The sequence below is a fragment of the Hippocampus guttulatus genome, chromosome 2, assembly GCF_054856545.1.
Source record: "Hippocampus guttulatus isolate MCC_2025c chromosome 2, RoL_Hgut_1.0, whole genome shotgun sequence".
Lineage (NCBI taxonomy): Eukaryota > Metazoa > Chordata > Actinopteri > Syngnathiformes > Syngnathidae > Hippocampus > Hippocampus guttulatus.
In genome coordinates, this window is record NC_141262.1 from 32431797 (window position 1) to 32449965 (window position 18169).

Below are 18169 nucleotides of genomic sequence, written 5' to 3' on the forward strand. Positions count from 1 at the left end.
CCCCTCAAAACTCTACACACAACGGCTCATGACAAAGTGAAAAATCAGTAGAATATTGTGCAGACGACCGGTTCAGGGTGTCCCCCGTCTACTGCCCGAAGACGGCTGGGATGGGCTCCAGCACCCCCGCCCCCCTCCCGCGACCCTTGTGAGGAGAAGCGGATCAGAAGATGGATGGATGGATAACAAATCACTCCCACTTTTGACCGGTTCAACCTAATTGAAAAACAAAGTGAAATGGAAAAAGCATACGATAAAGCCTCAAATAAACCACGGCTCTTGTAGTGGGCTTTTCCTGCCCCATTTTTCCCTTTTTTTGGAAAGATGTCTGAAGGTTTTGTACAAACACTGACTGCTTTTGAACCATTGAAATTTCCCGTCACTTTAACTAAGGCTCCAGTTGTAGGGGATAGAAAAGCATAATTTTGTGCAGTGTTGTGTCTGCATTAGATTTGGGACCAAAAGGTTCAACCTTGCTTACATAGACTAGGAAGTGTTGGGGAGATTTCAAGTGTGATTTTACAAAATCTTGGTGGGCTTGCATGATTTTGTTAGGAAAAAAAAAAGCTTCCATCTTGATCTCTACCCAATAGTCCAAACGTATGACAAAGACAGCAGATTGTTGTCATATGTATGAAGCAGCTAGAACCTGCCCGAAATTCCTGCAAGTCCTTCATTGTTCAGGTTGGCCTCAATTTTGAAAGAAAAATGTCAAGTTCTTGGTTCATGTCATTGTTGTGCCATATTTTTCTCCACTCGGTGGTTAGGTCTTTGTGTTCAATGGTGCATTTAATCGAGTGAACATTATTTTCGACTCTTCTCCCGACTGATACCTTCGAATGAGCTGTGGAATATCTTTGCCGACCATGGCTTGTGCTGTAAGATGTCACAACGAAAAAATCGGGAAAGGAATACCAGAACATCTGAATTTTATTTGAAGTTGTTGGATTTGGGGCCTATGTGCCCTGACTGGCTGGTAACCAACCGAGGGTGCTCCGTCCCCTCCCATCAAATCAGATGAGTACAGCTATGGCTCACCCGTGACCCCAAATTAAACGGATAGATGTGCAATGGTGATTTGAAAACAGACAGAAAACAGAGAGAAGTGAGGAGATAAAATGCGTTATATCTTCCCATAAAAGGTAAGAGTTGTACAAATAAAGCACTTTGAATACAAAAGCTAAAAAATATCTAGTAAATGTGTTGAGAAAATACTTTGGTTTTGTTTTGTAGTCATAATGCTGCCACCCAGTGGCTGCTGTGCTGTTAAGCACATGAATTGAAGTCCATAGTCAACCCAGGTTAAAGTTCACCATGTATTAGTATATTATTTACACTAACATGCTACAATGTAACACTTTGAGCTTTCCACTTTTTTTTAAACCCCTTTAATTTGCCTAGGCATACATGTGTGTTTAGGTCACACATTGGAGGAGGCCAAGCAGGGCGCATTTGGCGAGAAGAAGTCACTGGCGCAGAAGCCCTCCTCAGACAAGTGTCCATACTCGTTGTTGTAGAAGGTCTGACCCGACAGCTGGTTGAAGAAATTTGGATGTGTGGAGCTGGTTGAGCCAAAGTTGCGACCAAAACAACCATGCGAAGCCGTCAGAGGCTCCGTGCTGCTGCTGCTGCTCATGCGTCTGCAGGCGAAACACCAAAATGGGCAATACGTAAGCAAAAACATGTCAGAGTTGTCTTGCTATCTACATTTTATGATTATTACAGTGGAACATACAATAACACCGAGAGAGTGTTCCATTAACTAGCCATGCGCGTTTTTGGAATGTGGGAGGAAACCGGAGTACCCGGAGAAAACCCACGCAGGCACGGGGAGAACATGCATTACTCCACACAGGAAGGCTGGAGCTGGAATCGAACCCACGGCCTCTGCACTGTGAGGCCGAGGTGCTAACCAGTCGACCACCGGGCCGCAGTGTAAAAAGTCTCGATTTAAAATAGGTATTTTTGAACTTGTGTGCTAACTGCTTGGTGCTCAAGTACCATGTGCTCCATTATGAAACCATGGCGTACCGTGACATTCAACAATCGCTTGCAAACAAAGGGCCGGGTGAACTATATTTATTCAGAGCACACTGCACAAAGGTTTGATTTAAAGCAGATATCCTTTTGACCCGGTTTGAAAGAATTTCATTTTTGGGTTCTCGTGTCAAACTCGTGGACCATACTTTCTGAGAACCACCCATATGTGTGTATTTTATTTATTCTACATAAATTCAATGCTTAAGAGGTGTAGTCCACATTGACCTAGCATAAGCCTGACCTATGAAACACGTATGCATAATCAAGATGATAGTAGAAATTACAGATTCATTTTTGCTTGTGTTTGTGAAAAATATATATGGGAAGAGAAGCTTGAAAAAAAAAACGAATTGCATATTAAATCATAATTGCAATGTTGAGCTGGAAAATAATAAATAAATAAATACTATCCAACAATAGGAATAATAGCCATTGTTTGATTCACCTTTTTGCGAGAGCCCCCTTGTGCCTGTGTTCAAGTCTCTCTAACTCCTCCGAGGCTAAAACCATCCCGCTATCCGTCTGGTTATCCTGCAGAGATAACGTCACATGATATCTTGTGATCCGCTAAGCTCAGAAAAAGCACAACAGTCACGCTCCTAAAATCAACTTTCTTTCTCGTTTGGATGATTCACTCTTGATCCTGTCTACGTATGCTTTGATTGAAAATGGCAGATGAAAAATACATATTTTATAAATATTTCTAAACAAAACCCCAATGTAATGCTGCACAATATACGGTAAATTACACTGATTTCAAAGTTATTTACTGTACATTCCAATATGACAAAGATTTGTGGTTTCGTGGTTGGCCCGTCTGCCTTAGAGATGGGTTTGAATCCCTGCTCAGGCCCTTCTGTGCAGCAGTCTGATACAACTCCAAATCACTATGCGTTTCTGTGGAGATATAACCCCTTAAAATGTGAAGAACTTTGAAGGTGAACCCAGCCCATATGCTGTATATATTTGACAAAATGGCTAAGAATAGTCTGACACTTCTTACCTGAGTGCTCTTCTGAGGGTGAATCTCCAAAGGAAGCTCTTCAAACGTCTTCACTCTCGGCTGGCACGCCTTTGAGGGTCCCGCAAGCGCGCAGCCGGCAAAGGGCACAAAGTTATAATACCTGCTAGAAAGACGAGCGAGAGGTCAGCACATCAGATACGTGACAGCGCATCGCAATGAGACTTCATTGAATTCAGACTCAAATAAGACCTCCGGTGACCTATTCCGCTCAGAGAACACGTCATCAACAGCTAAATGATCTCAATTCTGTCCCCAAGGGCTTCTAAGTTTAATGACCACACTCCCAACAGTCAGGTCATTCCATTGGAAAAAAAAAAAAAAAAAATAGAGAAATAAAAGATTTTTATAGGCAAAAAAAAAAAAACTCAAGGGAAGTTGACCTGTTAACAAAAATGCGTCCAACTCATTGTCGTCATAGGTTATGATTTTCAGGATTGTAAACAATTACTCCTGCATTTGATTCTTAGAGCATACTGTATATATTGTTAACGCATTGAATTTGAAATCAAAAGTCATGAAAAATTGTTGCAAATAAATACAGAATTATAAAACTGTTATTCCATGAACGTTCCGAAAGGTGTCGATCTGTCAGTCAAGCCTACATCTGTCAGTGAGCCCCTTTCCCATATTTAAGGCTTTGTGGATGACACACTCGTTGGCAGATTCTTTTCAGTCACTCCTGCAAATGCTACAACACTTAACCCGTGGACCCCCTGTGCCTTAGCGGGTTTGTTTGCCTGTCCCCGTGGCTATTGCGGCTTCTGCTGCGACAGCCTGCTGTCTGTAAATTGTCATTTAGGACAACAACAAAGTCTGAGCATCCCTGACTGGATGACAGAACAGTACACGTGACTTTGGCCCAAGACAAATTTCCAATCTTTCAAGTCCCACCATCTCAACTGTCAAGTTAAGACCTCTACATCCAGGCTTTGAAGTGACCTATCACAGTTGATATTAAATTCAAAGTGAAGTTCTTTCCGACTATTCCTGTACTTTGGTGTACTAGTGTGGATGGATTTTTATTGGCCCGTGGCAGTGTTTCCCAACTTTTATGAGCCGAGGCACATATTTTACAAATCAAACAGAGGATGACGATCTCATCTCAATTGACTCACACATTTTACTTACTCTGTGTGAAATCTGGGCTCGTACAGTTGAAGACAAAGCAATTATTTCCGTTGTATGCATAGCAATAGGATACAAAGCTTAATTGGACCGTCTACCATGTCGTGGAAAATCATTTTGCATGTCACTGGCATACGAAGATGAATAACGTCACATTATTCGTGGTGGATGAATTGTATGAAAGTGAACCTGATGATCTCTCATGGCACAGCACTGAAATCACAGGTCTATGGGGCAGTTTTTGCTGATCACTACAAGCTCTTGCTGTATCTGAGAAACAGCGATCTAAACGTATTCTCTGATGATTATTATTGCATTGAAGTATCATGTAAGAGCAAGCAAGAAATGGACTTGCATCATTACCTCGTCGGCAGCGCGTTGCCCGCTAGCCTCAATTCCTCTTCAGATGGAGGCCGTGATGATGCTTGAGAAAAGCCGTCATCTTCGGAGCTCTGCGAGTGGTTCAGAGGGATGTAGTCCTTCCCATCCTGGGAGCAAAATTGATATGAGGAACATCAGGGAGCACTCTCGCTGGATTTGTTACTTCAACAGGTGTATCTCACAGGCAGACTGTTGTCCTGCAGCAGGTCTCCCAGAGTTTGGACCAGGGCGGGGAATTGGGGCCTCTCTTTGGGCTCTCCGTGCCAGCACGCCAACATGATGCCGTATCTACCGGCAGAGGGCAGCAAAGTCATACAAAGAATGCTCAACGCCCAACTAGCCATCCATCCGTTCTCTGCACTGTTTATCCGCTAATGAAATACGTACAGGTATTCTCTTTAGGGTTGTCAGTAATCGATATAATTTCGATGGAAACTCAAGTGTTGGAAAGCAAAGAATTTTTGCTTAGTTGTGTGGTGGACTACCGTGCTGCATCACAAGGTGATCCTACAACTACTTTGATGATAGAAACAGCATAAAGGTAGGTAGGTACGCTGAAAAAAAGAGTGCTTAATTTCTTCATGTACTTCAGTTGCACATGATTGAAATGTGATGTCACTGTCTACTTGGAAATTAGCAATATCTTAATTTAACACTCTTCACCCATATGCAAATGATGATCGATTAACAACGGGTTTTTTTCTAGTGGAGGTATAGGTCACCGTCGGTCGATCAATATTTGTGATCAAAAGCCACATTAAAAATAAAAAGAGGGGCCAGGTCATTCATAGAAAGGGTTAAAAACGTGTATTTTAAAAAAAAAAGTTTCTTTTAAGAAGAGCAAATATTTTGTAAAATGTTGTCATCCATAATTAACCCATCCGATCGGGTTGAACATTGGATTTGGGCAGGCTGAAGTCAACTCAACTCAACTGTATTTATAGAGCACTTTCAAACAGCCATCGCTGCATACAAAGTGTACATGGAGCAATTTAACATGCACAATAAACAGTAAGACAAATGGGTAATAAATACGGTAGAAAGCACCAAACGGTAAAACCAAGAACAAATCTAAGTCATGCTGAGTCGAATGCCAAAGAATACAAGTGAGTTTTGAAGTCGGTCGCGGTCATGCTTTTTCCACCATGAACATGGATCTTACATTTCAGGGGAGGCTGTTTCTGGCGCTCTCATTCTGACGCCATCTTTCAATCGTTTGCAAAACTCCTCATCAATTTGTACTCCCGGATATGGAGAGGCTCCTGGAAGAGCGAGCGAGATAGAACAAAGAAAGTGGTGCATGAAAAATTAGGCATGACGATTTAATCTGCTTCTCAAAATCCAACATAATTCCCCAATTGCTCTGTGCAGACAGAGAGATTTACACTTCAATGGCGACCCCACACTGCCAGAAAAGACTGTGTTTGAACTCCCCTTTTTTTTCAAGTACGTGCCGTTGTAAAACGTTTTTGTACCAAGTGAAAAGATTTCCCAGAGAAGCACTCCAAAGGACCACACGTCGCTCTGGCTGGTGTACACTTTGTCGAAGATACTCTCTGGAGCCATCCACTTGAGAGGCAGTCGAGCCTGTGAGGATGTCAGAGCACCAAAGAAATATTCCAGCTGACGCATAAAAGCAGAAAATACACCTGTACAAGAGTGAATTGTAACGTTGTTGACTCTGAAAACAAAGACATAAGCCGACATGTCGTACGTTGCCTTTCCTGACGTAGTCGGGGTCTTTGTATATGTCGCGGGCGAGGCCGAAGTCACAGATCTTCACCACGTTGCTTTCTGACAGCAGAATGTTGCGGGCCGCCAGGTCTCTGTGAATACACTGTAGACGCGCGCACGCACGCACACACATACGCACGCACACACACACATGCATCAAAATGTTGCTGCTACACGCATGTGTGTTCAACATTGTTTCTGACACGGGAATTCAATCATCTGTTAGTTTTACTTTGTTTGAGTGCACGGTGATATGTGGGACTGGACTTTGTCCGGCAACCCCCAGAGCTGCTTTGCTTAGCATATTAAAAAGCCACTGCGACCTCCAAACTGCTCAGCAAGTCAGCGCCGTACAGTACGATTGTTTGATGTGTAAAACTCCTCCGTATGATGTATTCAGTGTGCGCAATTAGAATAGGATGCATGTGATGCTTTTGAAGCCAGACTTTCAGCAAAAATATCTGAAGGGGTTCAAAGAAACAGTGAACTGTCTTTTTAATGATTTGCCCTCGTCTCACATAAGACCAAATCAACTGGGATGAAAACAACCAGATCTGACAAAAGTACAAAATCGTTGCTGTTTAAACTTGGTTCATTAAACAAAGTTGATGGCGATTGTCTTTCCCCCGACACTGTTTCGCATCATTGATGTCAAGTTCTAGGCACATGGGTCAGAGTTAATTCCAAGTCATTTTATGTGGCCACCAACAGTTCACTGAATTCAAATCGGCAAAGCAACGTAGAAGAATGCAATTTTCAAATCGCAACGGCTGCAATTTGGATCGATAAATATATAAGCGGCAGTTCGACTGGTTGCTTAGCCTTATCCCCCCCCCCCCCCCCCCCCCAAGAAACGTGTATATTAGATTTATTTATATAGTGCCTACGATAAGTTCAGGGCTTAAGGACTGCAGTCCACGTTTACAGATCATTGTTTCCTGAAACATGAAAAGCTGAAGTGCTTTTTATATTATTAATTCGGTGTTCTGATTTTTATTTTATGTACAGCACTTTGTATGCAACTGTGGTTGTTCTGTAAAGTTGAGAATATGACCAAACTACCATCCATCAGTGCAATATCAGAGTGTCAGTCTGCCTTTACAGCAGCTCCTATCACTGTGTGCTGTATATATTTGTTGTTGCTTTACTGTTGTATGTGTTAGTTGCTCCATGTACAGCGCTTTGTATGCAGCGATGGTTGTTTGAAAGTGCTCTATAAATACAATTGAGTTGAGTTGAGTTTGTCTTCTACTTTCTCTCTTTCATAATTTTGCTGCTGTAAATTGGGAATGTATCCATTGTGAGACAAATACAGCTTTTCTCATCGTATCCTATCTTAAAATGCAGCAATGTCCGAGACAACTGACTAAGACCACATCGGATCTGTATTTGGGCTCCTTCTTAACATTGAAATCGACTGCATTTGTCTTTAAATGGCTTTGTTTGGCTCGAAAGAATAACCATTTACGAATGCCTGCTGTCGTTCTTTAACTTGGTAATGATCTGGGCGACAATCCACTTCCTGCAAAAGCAACCCCGAGAGACAAATCACCACTGCTCACAGACTAATTGCTACAGTGCTGATAATGGACCTTTCTAGATGCCAGGAACTCCATCCCACGGGCCACTTGGAAACTGTAGCAAATTAGATCTTCTATCGTCAAAGGCGTTTTCCACAAATCCTCCACTGTGGGGAAAGGGAAAGGAAAAACAAAGATGAAAGCCACATTATGACTGGTTAGCACGTCGGCCTCACATGTTCCTTTTCCACTGCGCTTGTGCTCGTCCTGGTTCCGGGCCAGTGCCCAGGTTAACGCCACTTATTTCTTTTGGCTTGAGCCCTGCTTGAAAATGTTGGCCCCAATTATTTGTTGGGCCAGACTCTGGCACCAAACGAGCAGCAAGTTTTTTGGGTGGAAAAGGAGTAACAGCACTGAGGTGCAGGGTTCAATTCCGGCTCTGGTCTTCCTGTTTGCAGTTTGGATGTTCTCCCCGTGGCTGCATGGGTTTTCTCCGGGTACTCCGGTTTCCTCCCACATTCCAAAAACATGCGTGGCAGGCTAATGAAACAACCTAGATTTTCCCTAGGTGTGAGTGTGAGAGTGTAAATGGTTGTTCGTCGATGTGTGCCTTGCGACTGGCTGGCACCCAGTTCAGGGTGTACCCCGCCTACTGCCCGAAGATAGCTGGGATCCCCGCGACCCTTGCGAGGAAAAGCGGATCGGAAAATGGATGGATGGATGGAAAGCCCCATTCGCGTCCACACGCAATGCGCTCTTTATTTCGTAAATGGGACTCACATTTCTCCACAGCAGGTTTCTGACTGTTCGTGTTGGATGATGGCGTCTGAAGGCCAACGAGCGGGGGGTAGGATGGCGAGGGGGGACGGTGGTGGGTTCTTTGGTCCGTTTGACCGGCTTCAATCATCCGTCTAACCTGGCTCTGAGTTTTGGGAGAGCGATCCTACATGGAGTCATGAAAGCTTTATTTCACCAGTTGGAATCACACCCGAGTGCCTCCTTATAATTGACGGCGAGCTTTGATACCCTATAGGGGAGGAAAAACTCTCTCTTTGCTCGCAGGAAGTTGGACAGATTCCCATACTTGCAGTATTCCACAATCACCATCAGCGGGCCTGTTCAGACAAACACAAATGAGACCGAGTCGTCTTTCGAAAATGCAGTGCAAATTTTAGTCTTGCTTTCCAAACCAGTAAAAAATGCATCTAACACCCAATTTGACACCATAATGGGATGAGCCCAAGAACTGTGCTGCGCTCCCCTGCTATGATTATATAATATCCTTGACAAGACCTGTTTGTGCTTTAAGCATAAATGGCACTGGAGAGAAACAACAGGACTGCACTCAACCAAAAAAGGAAGTTTTGCTGTGAGCTAACCAAGGGACGACTAACAGTCGAGTGTTCCCGCAAGGACAAAACATCTGTTTCAACAAAGAGAAAAAGCACAAGGCGCATTCAGTGCATTCATGCACTTCAAACTGACCATTTGGTTTGGTGCAGGCTCCTAACAGGTTCACGACATTCAGGTGGTTGCCAATGTGAATGAGGATCTTGAGCTCCGACATTAAAGCCTTGTGCTCGCTGGCCGTGGCTCCGTCTGAAAAAACAGAATGGAAGGTAAACATCCCCACATCGGAAATCGAATGTAGGCTTTCAGAAGAAAAGTGTGCTCAATCCTCCTCCAACGTGTTTGACGCAACTGGGTCCACCGCATTTCAACGCCTTTCACAAGCACAAGACACGCACTGTCCTGGTGTTTTGTTGAAACAAAGTTCCATTAGACTTTACTCCTGCTCATCAAGCAGCAATGGCTAAGCAATGCAATCATTTCACTTGTTTATCGAGTGTCTTCGGTTGGCGGTAAATCCCTTTGGGGAAAAAAAAAAAAAAGTAATTCCCTGAAAAGAAACAATCACAGTTCCTCTGCGCTATACCATGAGGAAAACATTGTTTCCTACATATGAAGACTAAAAGTACATAAAGCCCAACTTTGATTCCTAAAAAGTGGACTACGGTTTTCTTTTGTGAGGCTCCTGTTTACGTGAGATTTTGTAGGTTTTGTTTTATTTTTAAACGTTTTCAGTGTAGCCCCGTCGAAGCTGTTTGTATTGTTTTCCTTTTTTTTTTTTTGCCCAGCCCCATATTTGGTACACTTAATTGTCCCGCAGTCAAGTCTGGCTTCACGTTACTTTGTGGAATGACGTTGCATTGGCCGCAAACCTTTGGTTTACTTGTGTTTGCTTGTTTTGAATTTCATAGCACCTCCTTCCTCCTTTCAATAGGCAGAATGTTGTCAAATCCCCGATAGCACTCGCTATTAGTTTTACTGATCACAACTGACTTTGAGAGGCATATTCCATCCAAGACTGATGTATCCCTGCCATCCCACTCTTCTTGAAGGCCAGCCGTCAGGTCATTGACATTCTCTAGAGAGTTTCACGCCTAGATATGGTGACTCAGTTGATGTCACAGGTTTTCAATAGGAGAAAGTACAGGCCATTCCATCGGAGGCCATTCCAGTCTGCAACAGCAGTTCCCTGATGATGCGACCTCGATGACTTGGAGCGTCGTAGTCCGTGGAGATGAAATTAGGCCCGTGTTGTTCATGTCGGGGCACAATCACTGGATAAATAATGTTCTTCAGGTAGTATGGGCTTGATACTGTACCATTCACAAAGCGTGGGGCAGTTCTGTACCGACTGGAAACACCTGCCTACTCTGTAAAACCGCCACCACCAAAAGCTCGATTGGTGACAACAGTGGCTGATGCATGGCGCTCTTCTTGACGTCTGCCACATCGTTGGCGGTCATTTCTGCTCGATGTGAATCGACTTTGAGCAGAGAACAGCTCTGAGGCCCACTGGTCCCTCATTCTGCGTAAATGCTCCCTGGCCCATCCAACATGACGACACCTGTGCCCAGCGCTGTGGTCAGGCACTTTTGCAGGTCGTCCAGTGCGCAGACCATGCTAATGTAAATGGTTACAAATGGTTTGACGTGACACTCGGGTGCCTCTCACCTCCCTTAAAACATGCCTCGAGTTAAGTGGCATTCATCATCCGGTTTCTCAGGGCATTGTTCACAATGTAGTGTCTCATCAGCATGGGATGTGGCCAAAGGATGTCCACTTCGACATCTCTCTGTCACTGCTGATGACACTCTGTGACTCTCTCAGCTCAGTGGCCACTTCTGTCTGAGAAAGTCCTGTTTCAAGCATCACAATGGCAAGATACTGTTGATCTATTGCGAGGCGTCGTCTTGGTCTCATCATGCCAAAATGTGAACAGCATGATGAGGACGACTGTTTAAAAACCGTCTCTCATTGAACCATACCAGACATTTATTGGTCGGTTCAAGTATCAAACATCTGTTGTGAATTTTGCTGCTAAGCTCCTCACCGGAGAGCAGCAACTTGTGCAAAACGTACTGAAACATTTGGATATGTGCATTCAAAAGCTTAGTGAAGGTCACATTCAGTTCACCTCTAAAGGTTTGAATGCATTTTAGGCTCGTCCTTAAATTTCACCCAAAAGCGCAATATGTATCCATCCATTTACGAGAATATAGTCTGGCACACCAAACTCTTCGCTGGGAACATCCAATTGTCGAATACATCAGAAAGTTTAAGAAAAAACATTTAGGGCTGGCCTAACCCAACCTAGGTGAAGTGCTATGGCCCTTTTTTTCGCGCTCTATGCAAAAACGGAGAATGTAGTGATACAAATGAAACAATGAATCTGACCTTTCAGCATCTTGACAGCCACAGTGTCAAGACGTACGCTCTTGCTGATTCCGTAGATTGAGGCCTCAATTACCTTGCCGAAGGCACCATGGCCTAAAACCTTTCCTATGTCGAGGGACACCAAACAGACACGTTTTTTAGAGCCGTTGATATTTACTGGAGCAATTTCAGCACCTTGAAAATGGCTTAACAATGAAGGAGTTACAAAATGTAAATGCATCTGGCAGAGAAGCCAGAAAAATTACAACAGCGCTTGGAAAACAGAACGCTCCAATGAGTTGCAGCCACGGAGCAGATGCGTTTTTCCTCAGAGGTGTTTTTAAGACCCGTGCAGGGAGCGAGTGCAATATTAAACATTCACACTTTTCTTGGCAGTCGGCAATCTAAAATCGCCCATTAAGAATTCACGGAAATGGAAAACGAATTCGGTTTCGTCCATGTAGTCTCGCCTTGGTTTTCCCTCGTGCGCCGTTGCCACCCGTTAATGTCATCATCCCAGCATACATCTGTGTTCATCCCACTCACCCAGTCGGAGTTGGTCCCGGGGGATTTCCCACTGGGAGGAGTCATAGGGTAGATATTCACACTGTTCATCCAAAGGCACCTCCAGAGGGTCCATAATGATCGACAGATAGCCGGTTTTAATGTCTGCTGGGTTAATCTGAGGAAAAGATATGATGTATTTGCAGTGAGCTGGAAATGAAAAATGAAATGAGAGTCATGCTGGCGTGACCGAGTATTCCCACGGATGACGCCATCCCGCTGCAGAGCAGCTGTGAGGTGATGTCCTTTGTGACAAAGTGAGCAAAAAGTAAATAAAAGGCAATTTGGGAGTCTTCATGCTTCTCCTTGCTCTGAGGGTTAATAGCTACAAATAGTGTAATTGGACTCCAAGGAGACATTGGAAGCCACCGGAGTAAACTACAGCGATCAAAGAGGAGGCGTTTTTATGGGTGAGTCAGAGTTTAAAAACAGTCAGCCTCATTCTGTCTCACAAAAACAGAATGACAGAAACACAATGGCGGAAAGCAGGGGCGTCTGACCCGTTTCACATTGCAGAATATGAGGATGAGCAAGACCCAGAAGAACACAGCAATCGCTCCGGTTCCGATGAGTATGATGATCTCCACATTGGCTTTATCACTGGAACCTAAGCAGAAAGAGAGAGAGGAAAGACATCTCAGGACAGGAACATTTGAAATCTGGAAAGCAGGGATGGGCAACTGGTGGCCTGTGACAACAATCTCACAGTGGCCACCTTGATCGCTCCTCCCACTCCTCCCCCAATTAAAAGTAAAATTTAAAAAATTGGGGGGTAGGGGGGGGGGCTATGGATGCCAAGTGAAGTCTCTTAATCGTACTGTTTTCTGGTTTGGAGTGCACGCGTACACACTGCTACGAATGTATGGATGTGATCAAATGCCGATTAATCATACATACCTGGACGTCCCATGTAAGACTAAGAAGTAGGCTTGGGCATTCCGTTGAAAGTGCTGCCAAATAGAGGGAGGAAGTGTGTACATTGTGGAAGCATATGAAGACAGACGTCAATGAATGACTGTCAATCATACCTTCTGGTTTCAAGTCTCCAAATGAGTTGAATACAGTTACTGTATGTGTGCAGCCAAACCGACAAAAGGAGGACATGTTTTCACATGTACACAATATGGACGTCAAGCTGTGATTTGTAATAGCATATCCTGGTTTGATGCTTTGGGTTTAGCCAGTGTTGGGATCTTCAGAGGCAACGCCTTCAAAGCCCCGTGTCATTCTTTATTAAATAGAGCAATCCAGACTTCTTTCTTGCATCACCTGTTTCTCAATGGAATGCCAGTGTCAAATCATTTAAAAGGGATTAGAAGGTTCTTTTTTTCCTGTCCAAGGAGGTTTAACATATCCGGTGTTATGTTGAATGAAGGCCCATGTGGGCTGCTGCGCTGGAATAATTCATTATGCCGAGGAGAGGCATGCACAGGATCTCGGGTATGGGTGCCCATGAAGAATGCACCCTCCAGTATAGCAAAGAAAAACGTTTTGCATCCGTGACCTGCATTCGAAGGAGCCTTTGCATGCTTTTACATTACAATACTAATGGCCGTCAAATGCAAAAGGATGAAGAAAAAAAAAAAGATGACCCCACCAAAGCAGTACTAGTCCAAACTCACAATAAGCCACAAATGTTATATGACTTATGATGGCGGTATTTTGACCCTGGAACAGACTGAATTCTATTTCCAATATTTTTATTAGCGGACAATTTTTAACTAAATGGAACATACTGTGTTCAACTGTTGGGTTTAGGCATTACCTTATTATGATATGACACGGCATTGACTCTAGAGGGTGCCACTTCAATACAGTCAATTGATAATCTGCATTCTATTAACACCCTACCATTAAATCTTTAAGGTGTACCAATGAGCAAATCATCAATGCGATCAATTACCCATCACGCAGTCTACTGCAAACCTATTGAATTATTCATCTTGGCCACACAATTACTTCAGCAGTCAGTAACTTTGACTTTATTGCCATGGTGTGAACAGGCCTCCAGCGGTGAAGTGTGACAGGTGACTGATTAAAATTCCGAGCTGTGCATATGCTGTGCGTCAGCAGTGAGGAGGTTTCGCTATTGCGGTTGTGTATTTGTGTGTCTCACCAATGACGCGGATGGCAGCTGTTGAGTGCACACAGCCCCGCTGGTTGCAGGCAGTGCAGGTGTAAAGGCCAGCGTCCTCCTCCCGAACTCGCTGGATGCTGAGAGTACGGTTTGAGTCCTGCAGTTGGATCCCTGCAAAGGGTCAAGTAATCAGGGGCAGAGCAAAGACCTTTTCAGTGCATTGGCCAGGGTGACACGATTCTACATTCGCTACTTTCGCAAACACTACCAAACACGCGAAATTGGGCCGTCTCATCCATAGTCAGATTCTCATGACATAAAATGCACACAGAACCTAGCCCAACACACTCATAACAAAAGCAAAAACAATTCTAGGTAGATAGCAATCGAAGGCTCATTTATTCAAACGATATCGAAGAACCACGAGAACACAACAATCTCTTCATTCTTCACAATCCAAAATTTAGCTTTTGTCTTCAAGATTTGCTCCTGCTTGCATTTTGAGTGTTGGGTATGACTGGTACAGTGATTCTTAACCTTTTTAGAGGTATTGAACCCAACCAGTTAAGATGCACATTCACCGAAACCTTCATGAGTGAAAAGTAAATATACCTGTATTTATTTTCTACAAATTCAGGATATTTAAAAAAACAAAAAAAAACGCATATATTAAAAACAGAAAAAAGTCAATAAAATTTCAAGAGATAAGTATACTTTTTTTTTTTTATTGTACGACGTACTATCACGACAGTCACACGTTGACTACTAAGCGAAGTAAATTTCCCGCAGCACCGATTGGACAAGCAATGTCATGTGATCATCTACAGCCAGTGATGGCCAAGCGGGCGTGTCATAACTAATTAACATGTTGAGTCGCGTGTGTCTTACCCTCCATGGCAGAGGCTCCGTCGAACCCCTGGGGTTCGATCGAACCCAGGGTAAGAACCACTGGACTGGTATAAATGTGCTCTATTGACTGTGGATGGTATGATAAACAAAGACTTCTCGGTCACGTTGACTGTGTGTTAAGGTGTGAACGTAATAACCCTGGTTAATGCTCACGACACTGTCAATGTTCACTGTTGTGAAAGATTTTCATATTCTGTGTGCAGGTCAATAGTCTCAACATTTACTCAGGCAGGCTGGCTGCGGCAACCGTTGGCCACCAAGTAGCTCCGCCCCTGCATGTAATGGTTAGCACAACATCCTACCGTGCACTTGTGTGTTGAAACAATTCCCCGAAGTCACACATTATTTTCTCAATTATAGCCCTTCTTTCCATGGTGCCCCTGCTTCAATCTATTTTCATTACAGCGTTGAACTGCATGTTCCCGCAGCCCTTCTGAGGAAGCTGTCATTCACCCCCGTATCTCTTCGCAGAGCCAGTCTGAGAAATCAAATGAGTCATCACCATCAGCAACGTAGGATTGTTGTGTTTGTGTGCCTATGCATTCAAGCATGGTACACATCTGTCTGAATTTGGTTTGTTTGAAATAATAATTCAGCTGTATGACTGCATGAGAGGGTGGTGGGGGGACTGGATTACCAAAAAAAAAAAAAAAAAAACACCTGTCAGGTATACACCGTGAGTAAAAATGAACAATGTTGTATAACTTTTAGGTCTAAGTGGAAAGTTTGATCTCAGCAATGTCCCAAAATATACAAAGTCAAACAATGTGGGGGCACGAGAGTGTGTGCAGCTTGCCCAGGTGGGTGTTAAGCTGCTGTGTAAAAATATGCATTCCCTACAGTAGTGTACCCTTAGATTTGCTGATTTATATATATATATATATATATACACAATGGTATATTATTGTCACAATGGGTGACAAAAACATGGACAGTTCCATTGCCCTTCAGGAGGGTTCTGGTGCAATAATGACACAAAATTGAACGGGTTGTTCTTGCACCATCCATCTTCAATGTTTCGCTGTAATTGTTTTTGAATTGATGGTGGCACCTCAAAATTCTAACACAATTCGTTCTGTAACACAGGTTGACTGACAAAGTGTTTCAATTCCACATGCTTTTCCCCCATAAATCCAAATTGTTTACTGTTCAGGCATTATTAATTAATGTTTTAAAAGGCTATGCAAGTACAAAGACAAAGTAAGCATTTTATCATGAAACCATATGTCACCAAGGCTGTAATAGATTTGGATTTTTCATTAGTTGCTTTTTTATTTCACACTTAAACTAACTTTTGTTTTTTTTAAATTCAGATTTAATCAATTTTAAGTGTTTGTTATTTTTTATGTTTAAAAAAGTTTTATATTTTAGTTTTGATAAGTTTTAGTATTAGTTTTACAGTTTTCAATATAAACACCCTGCGACCATTGTGAGGATATGCGGATATGAAAATGGATGGCGATATACATATACAGTATATATATATATATATATATATACTGTATATATAAATACGTACAGTAGACCCACACTATTCACACGACTCAGGGACTGGGTCAGCCCGTGAATAACAAAAATCTACGTATAACTGACACTCAATGAAATGTATTGGGAGAACAAAGTTATTTTGAAACTCCAAAACAAATCCCGATCAACAACAATTAATTGGTGTTTTTCTAAAAGTTTTCTGGAGAAGTTCTAGTTGGGAGATTCCACTGCTTTTGGGATATGAACCAAAAGCAGTGGAACCGGTTTTCCGAAATGAAGACGAATGCTGACATAAGGGTCATTAAAACAACAAAGCTCGAGCATCGTGGACAAAGCAGACATGTCCATTCACCTGACATTTGGTGGAGTGGCTGGTTGTCTTTGAACCAGGAGAGGTGCGGCAAGGGCCTTCCCTCCACGTCGCACTCCATGTGCAGGGATTCCGTCACATTCACTGTCTGGTTGGTGAGACTGCGTTTGTAACGAGGTGCCTCCAGCCCTGAAAAAGAAAGCCCACGGATCAAAAACGATGAGCATTTGTGTCATACCATGTGTGGAACGGTATCAGTCATGTAAAAACGGGATCAAAGTACAAAATACAGGGGAGGCAACTGGCGACCTGAGGGCCGCGACCACACTCGGAGTGAGGGTCCTTGTTTAATTAAAAAATGACTTCCATGAAGGGCGGCACGTTGATCGACCGGTTAGCACGTCCGTCTCACAGTGCAAAGGTCGTGGGTTCGATCCCGGCTCCGGCCTTCCTGTGTGCAGATTGCAAGTTCTTCCCGTGCCTGTGTGGGTTTTCTCCGGGTACTCCGGTTTCCTCCCACATTCCAAAAACATGCAGGGCAGGTTGATGAAGCACACTAAATAGCCCCGAGGAGCAAGTGTGCGTGCCAAAGGTTGTTCGTCTACATGTGTCCTGCAATTGGCTGGCAACCAGTTCGGGGTGCCCCGCGCCTACTGCCCAAAGACAGCTGGGATAGGCTCCAGCACCCGCCACGACCCTTGTGAGGATAAACGGATCTGAAAATTGATGGATGGATGGACTTCCATGAAAAATAGGAGTGTATGGGGAAAAATATTGAACAAATGAAAGGAAAACAAAAAAATCTGTGAATAAATAATAATAAATAAATAAAAATTTCGTAACCTTCCAGAATTTAAGCTGTCCTTCACTGATATATATACATATATATATAGTGAGCAACCGGATATTCGCACATTTTTCAGTGTCGCAGTCGCGTCAGTTTGTGTTTGTGTTATTCAGCCAAGTGTGCTAGCTAATACTATTGAGAATCCTTATGTGTGGAGGCAATTTATGTACTGGTAGAATAATTTTAGAATCTAATACATGTTTATGTAACATGGGTTCAGGATTGTGAAAATGCTTGAAGCATGTTGTTGATGGTTTATGATCCTCTCTTAATCGCTTGGCTGCCAGTTTGTTGCATCTGTACCTTATTACGAAAGCAAATTATTCACACATGCCTCCCTGTGCTCTGTCCACATATGATGGCAGAGAGAGCAGAGGTGAAGAAAATCCCGGCATTTACATTTCATCTTGCATGTGCCCGAGTGAGA

At 43.3% G+C, this 18169-nt stretch overlaps 1 protein-coding gene across 2 annotated transcripts in view; it reads right to left on the reverse strand.

Moving 5' to 3' along the window:
- Positions 1-912: 912 nt before the first annotated feature.
- Positions 913-18169, reverse strand: part of flt4 (fms related receptor tyrosine kinase 4) — a 73724-nt gene continuing 56467 nt past the window's right edge. Inside the window, exons 14-30 of one of the 2 annotated variants that reach the window (XM_086105739.1) lie at positions 16938-17084; positions 14228-14359; positions 12612-12718; positions 12094-12229; positions 11569-11673; positions 9310-9423; positions 8851-8939; positions 8605-8767; positions 7897-7991; positions 6285-6407; positions 6046-6157; positions 5733-5832; positions 4753-4858; positions 4553-4677; positions 3044-3164; positions 2486-2571; positions 913-1640 (exon numbers count right to left, since the gene is read on the reverse strand). In XM_086105739.1, the coding sequence (XP_085961865.1) occupies positions 1421-1640; positions 2486-2571; positions 3044-3164; positions 4553-4677; positions 4753-4858; positions 5733-5832; positions 6046-6157; positions 6285-6407; positions 7897-7991; positions 8605-8767; positions 8851-8939; positions 9310-9423; positions 11569-11673; positions 12094-12229; positions 12612-12718; positions 14228-14359; positions 16938-17084 (2081 nt within the window). In that variant the 3' untranslated portion in view covers positions 913-1420. Of the gene's footprint in view, positions 1641-2485; positions 2572-3043; positions 3168-4552; positions 4678-4752; positions 4859-5732; positions 5833-6045; positions 6158-6284; positions 6408-7896; positions 7992-8604; positions 8768-8850; positions 8940-9309; positions 9424-11568; positions 11674-12093; positions 12230-12611; positions 12719-14227; positions 14360-16937; positions 17085-18169 lie in introns of both variants that reach the window. The other variant, XM_086105738.1, reaches the window with a different exon arrangement.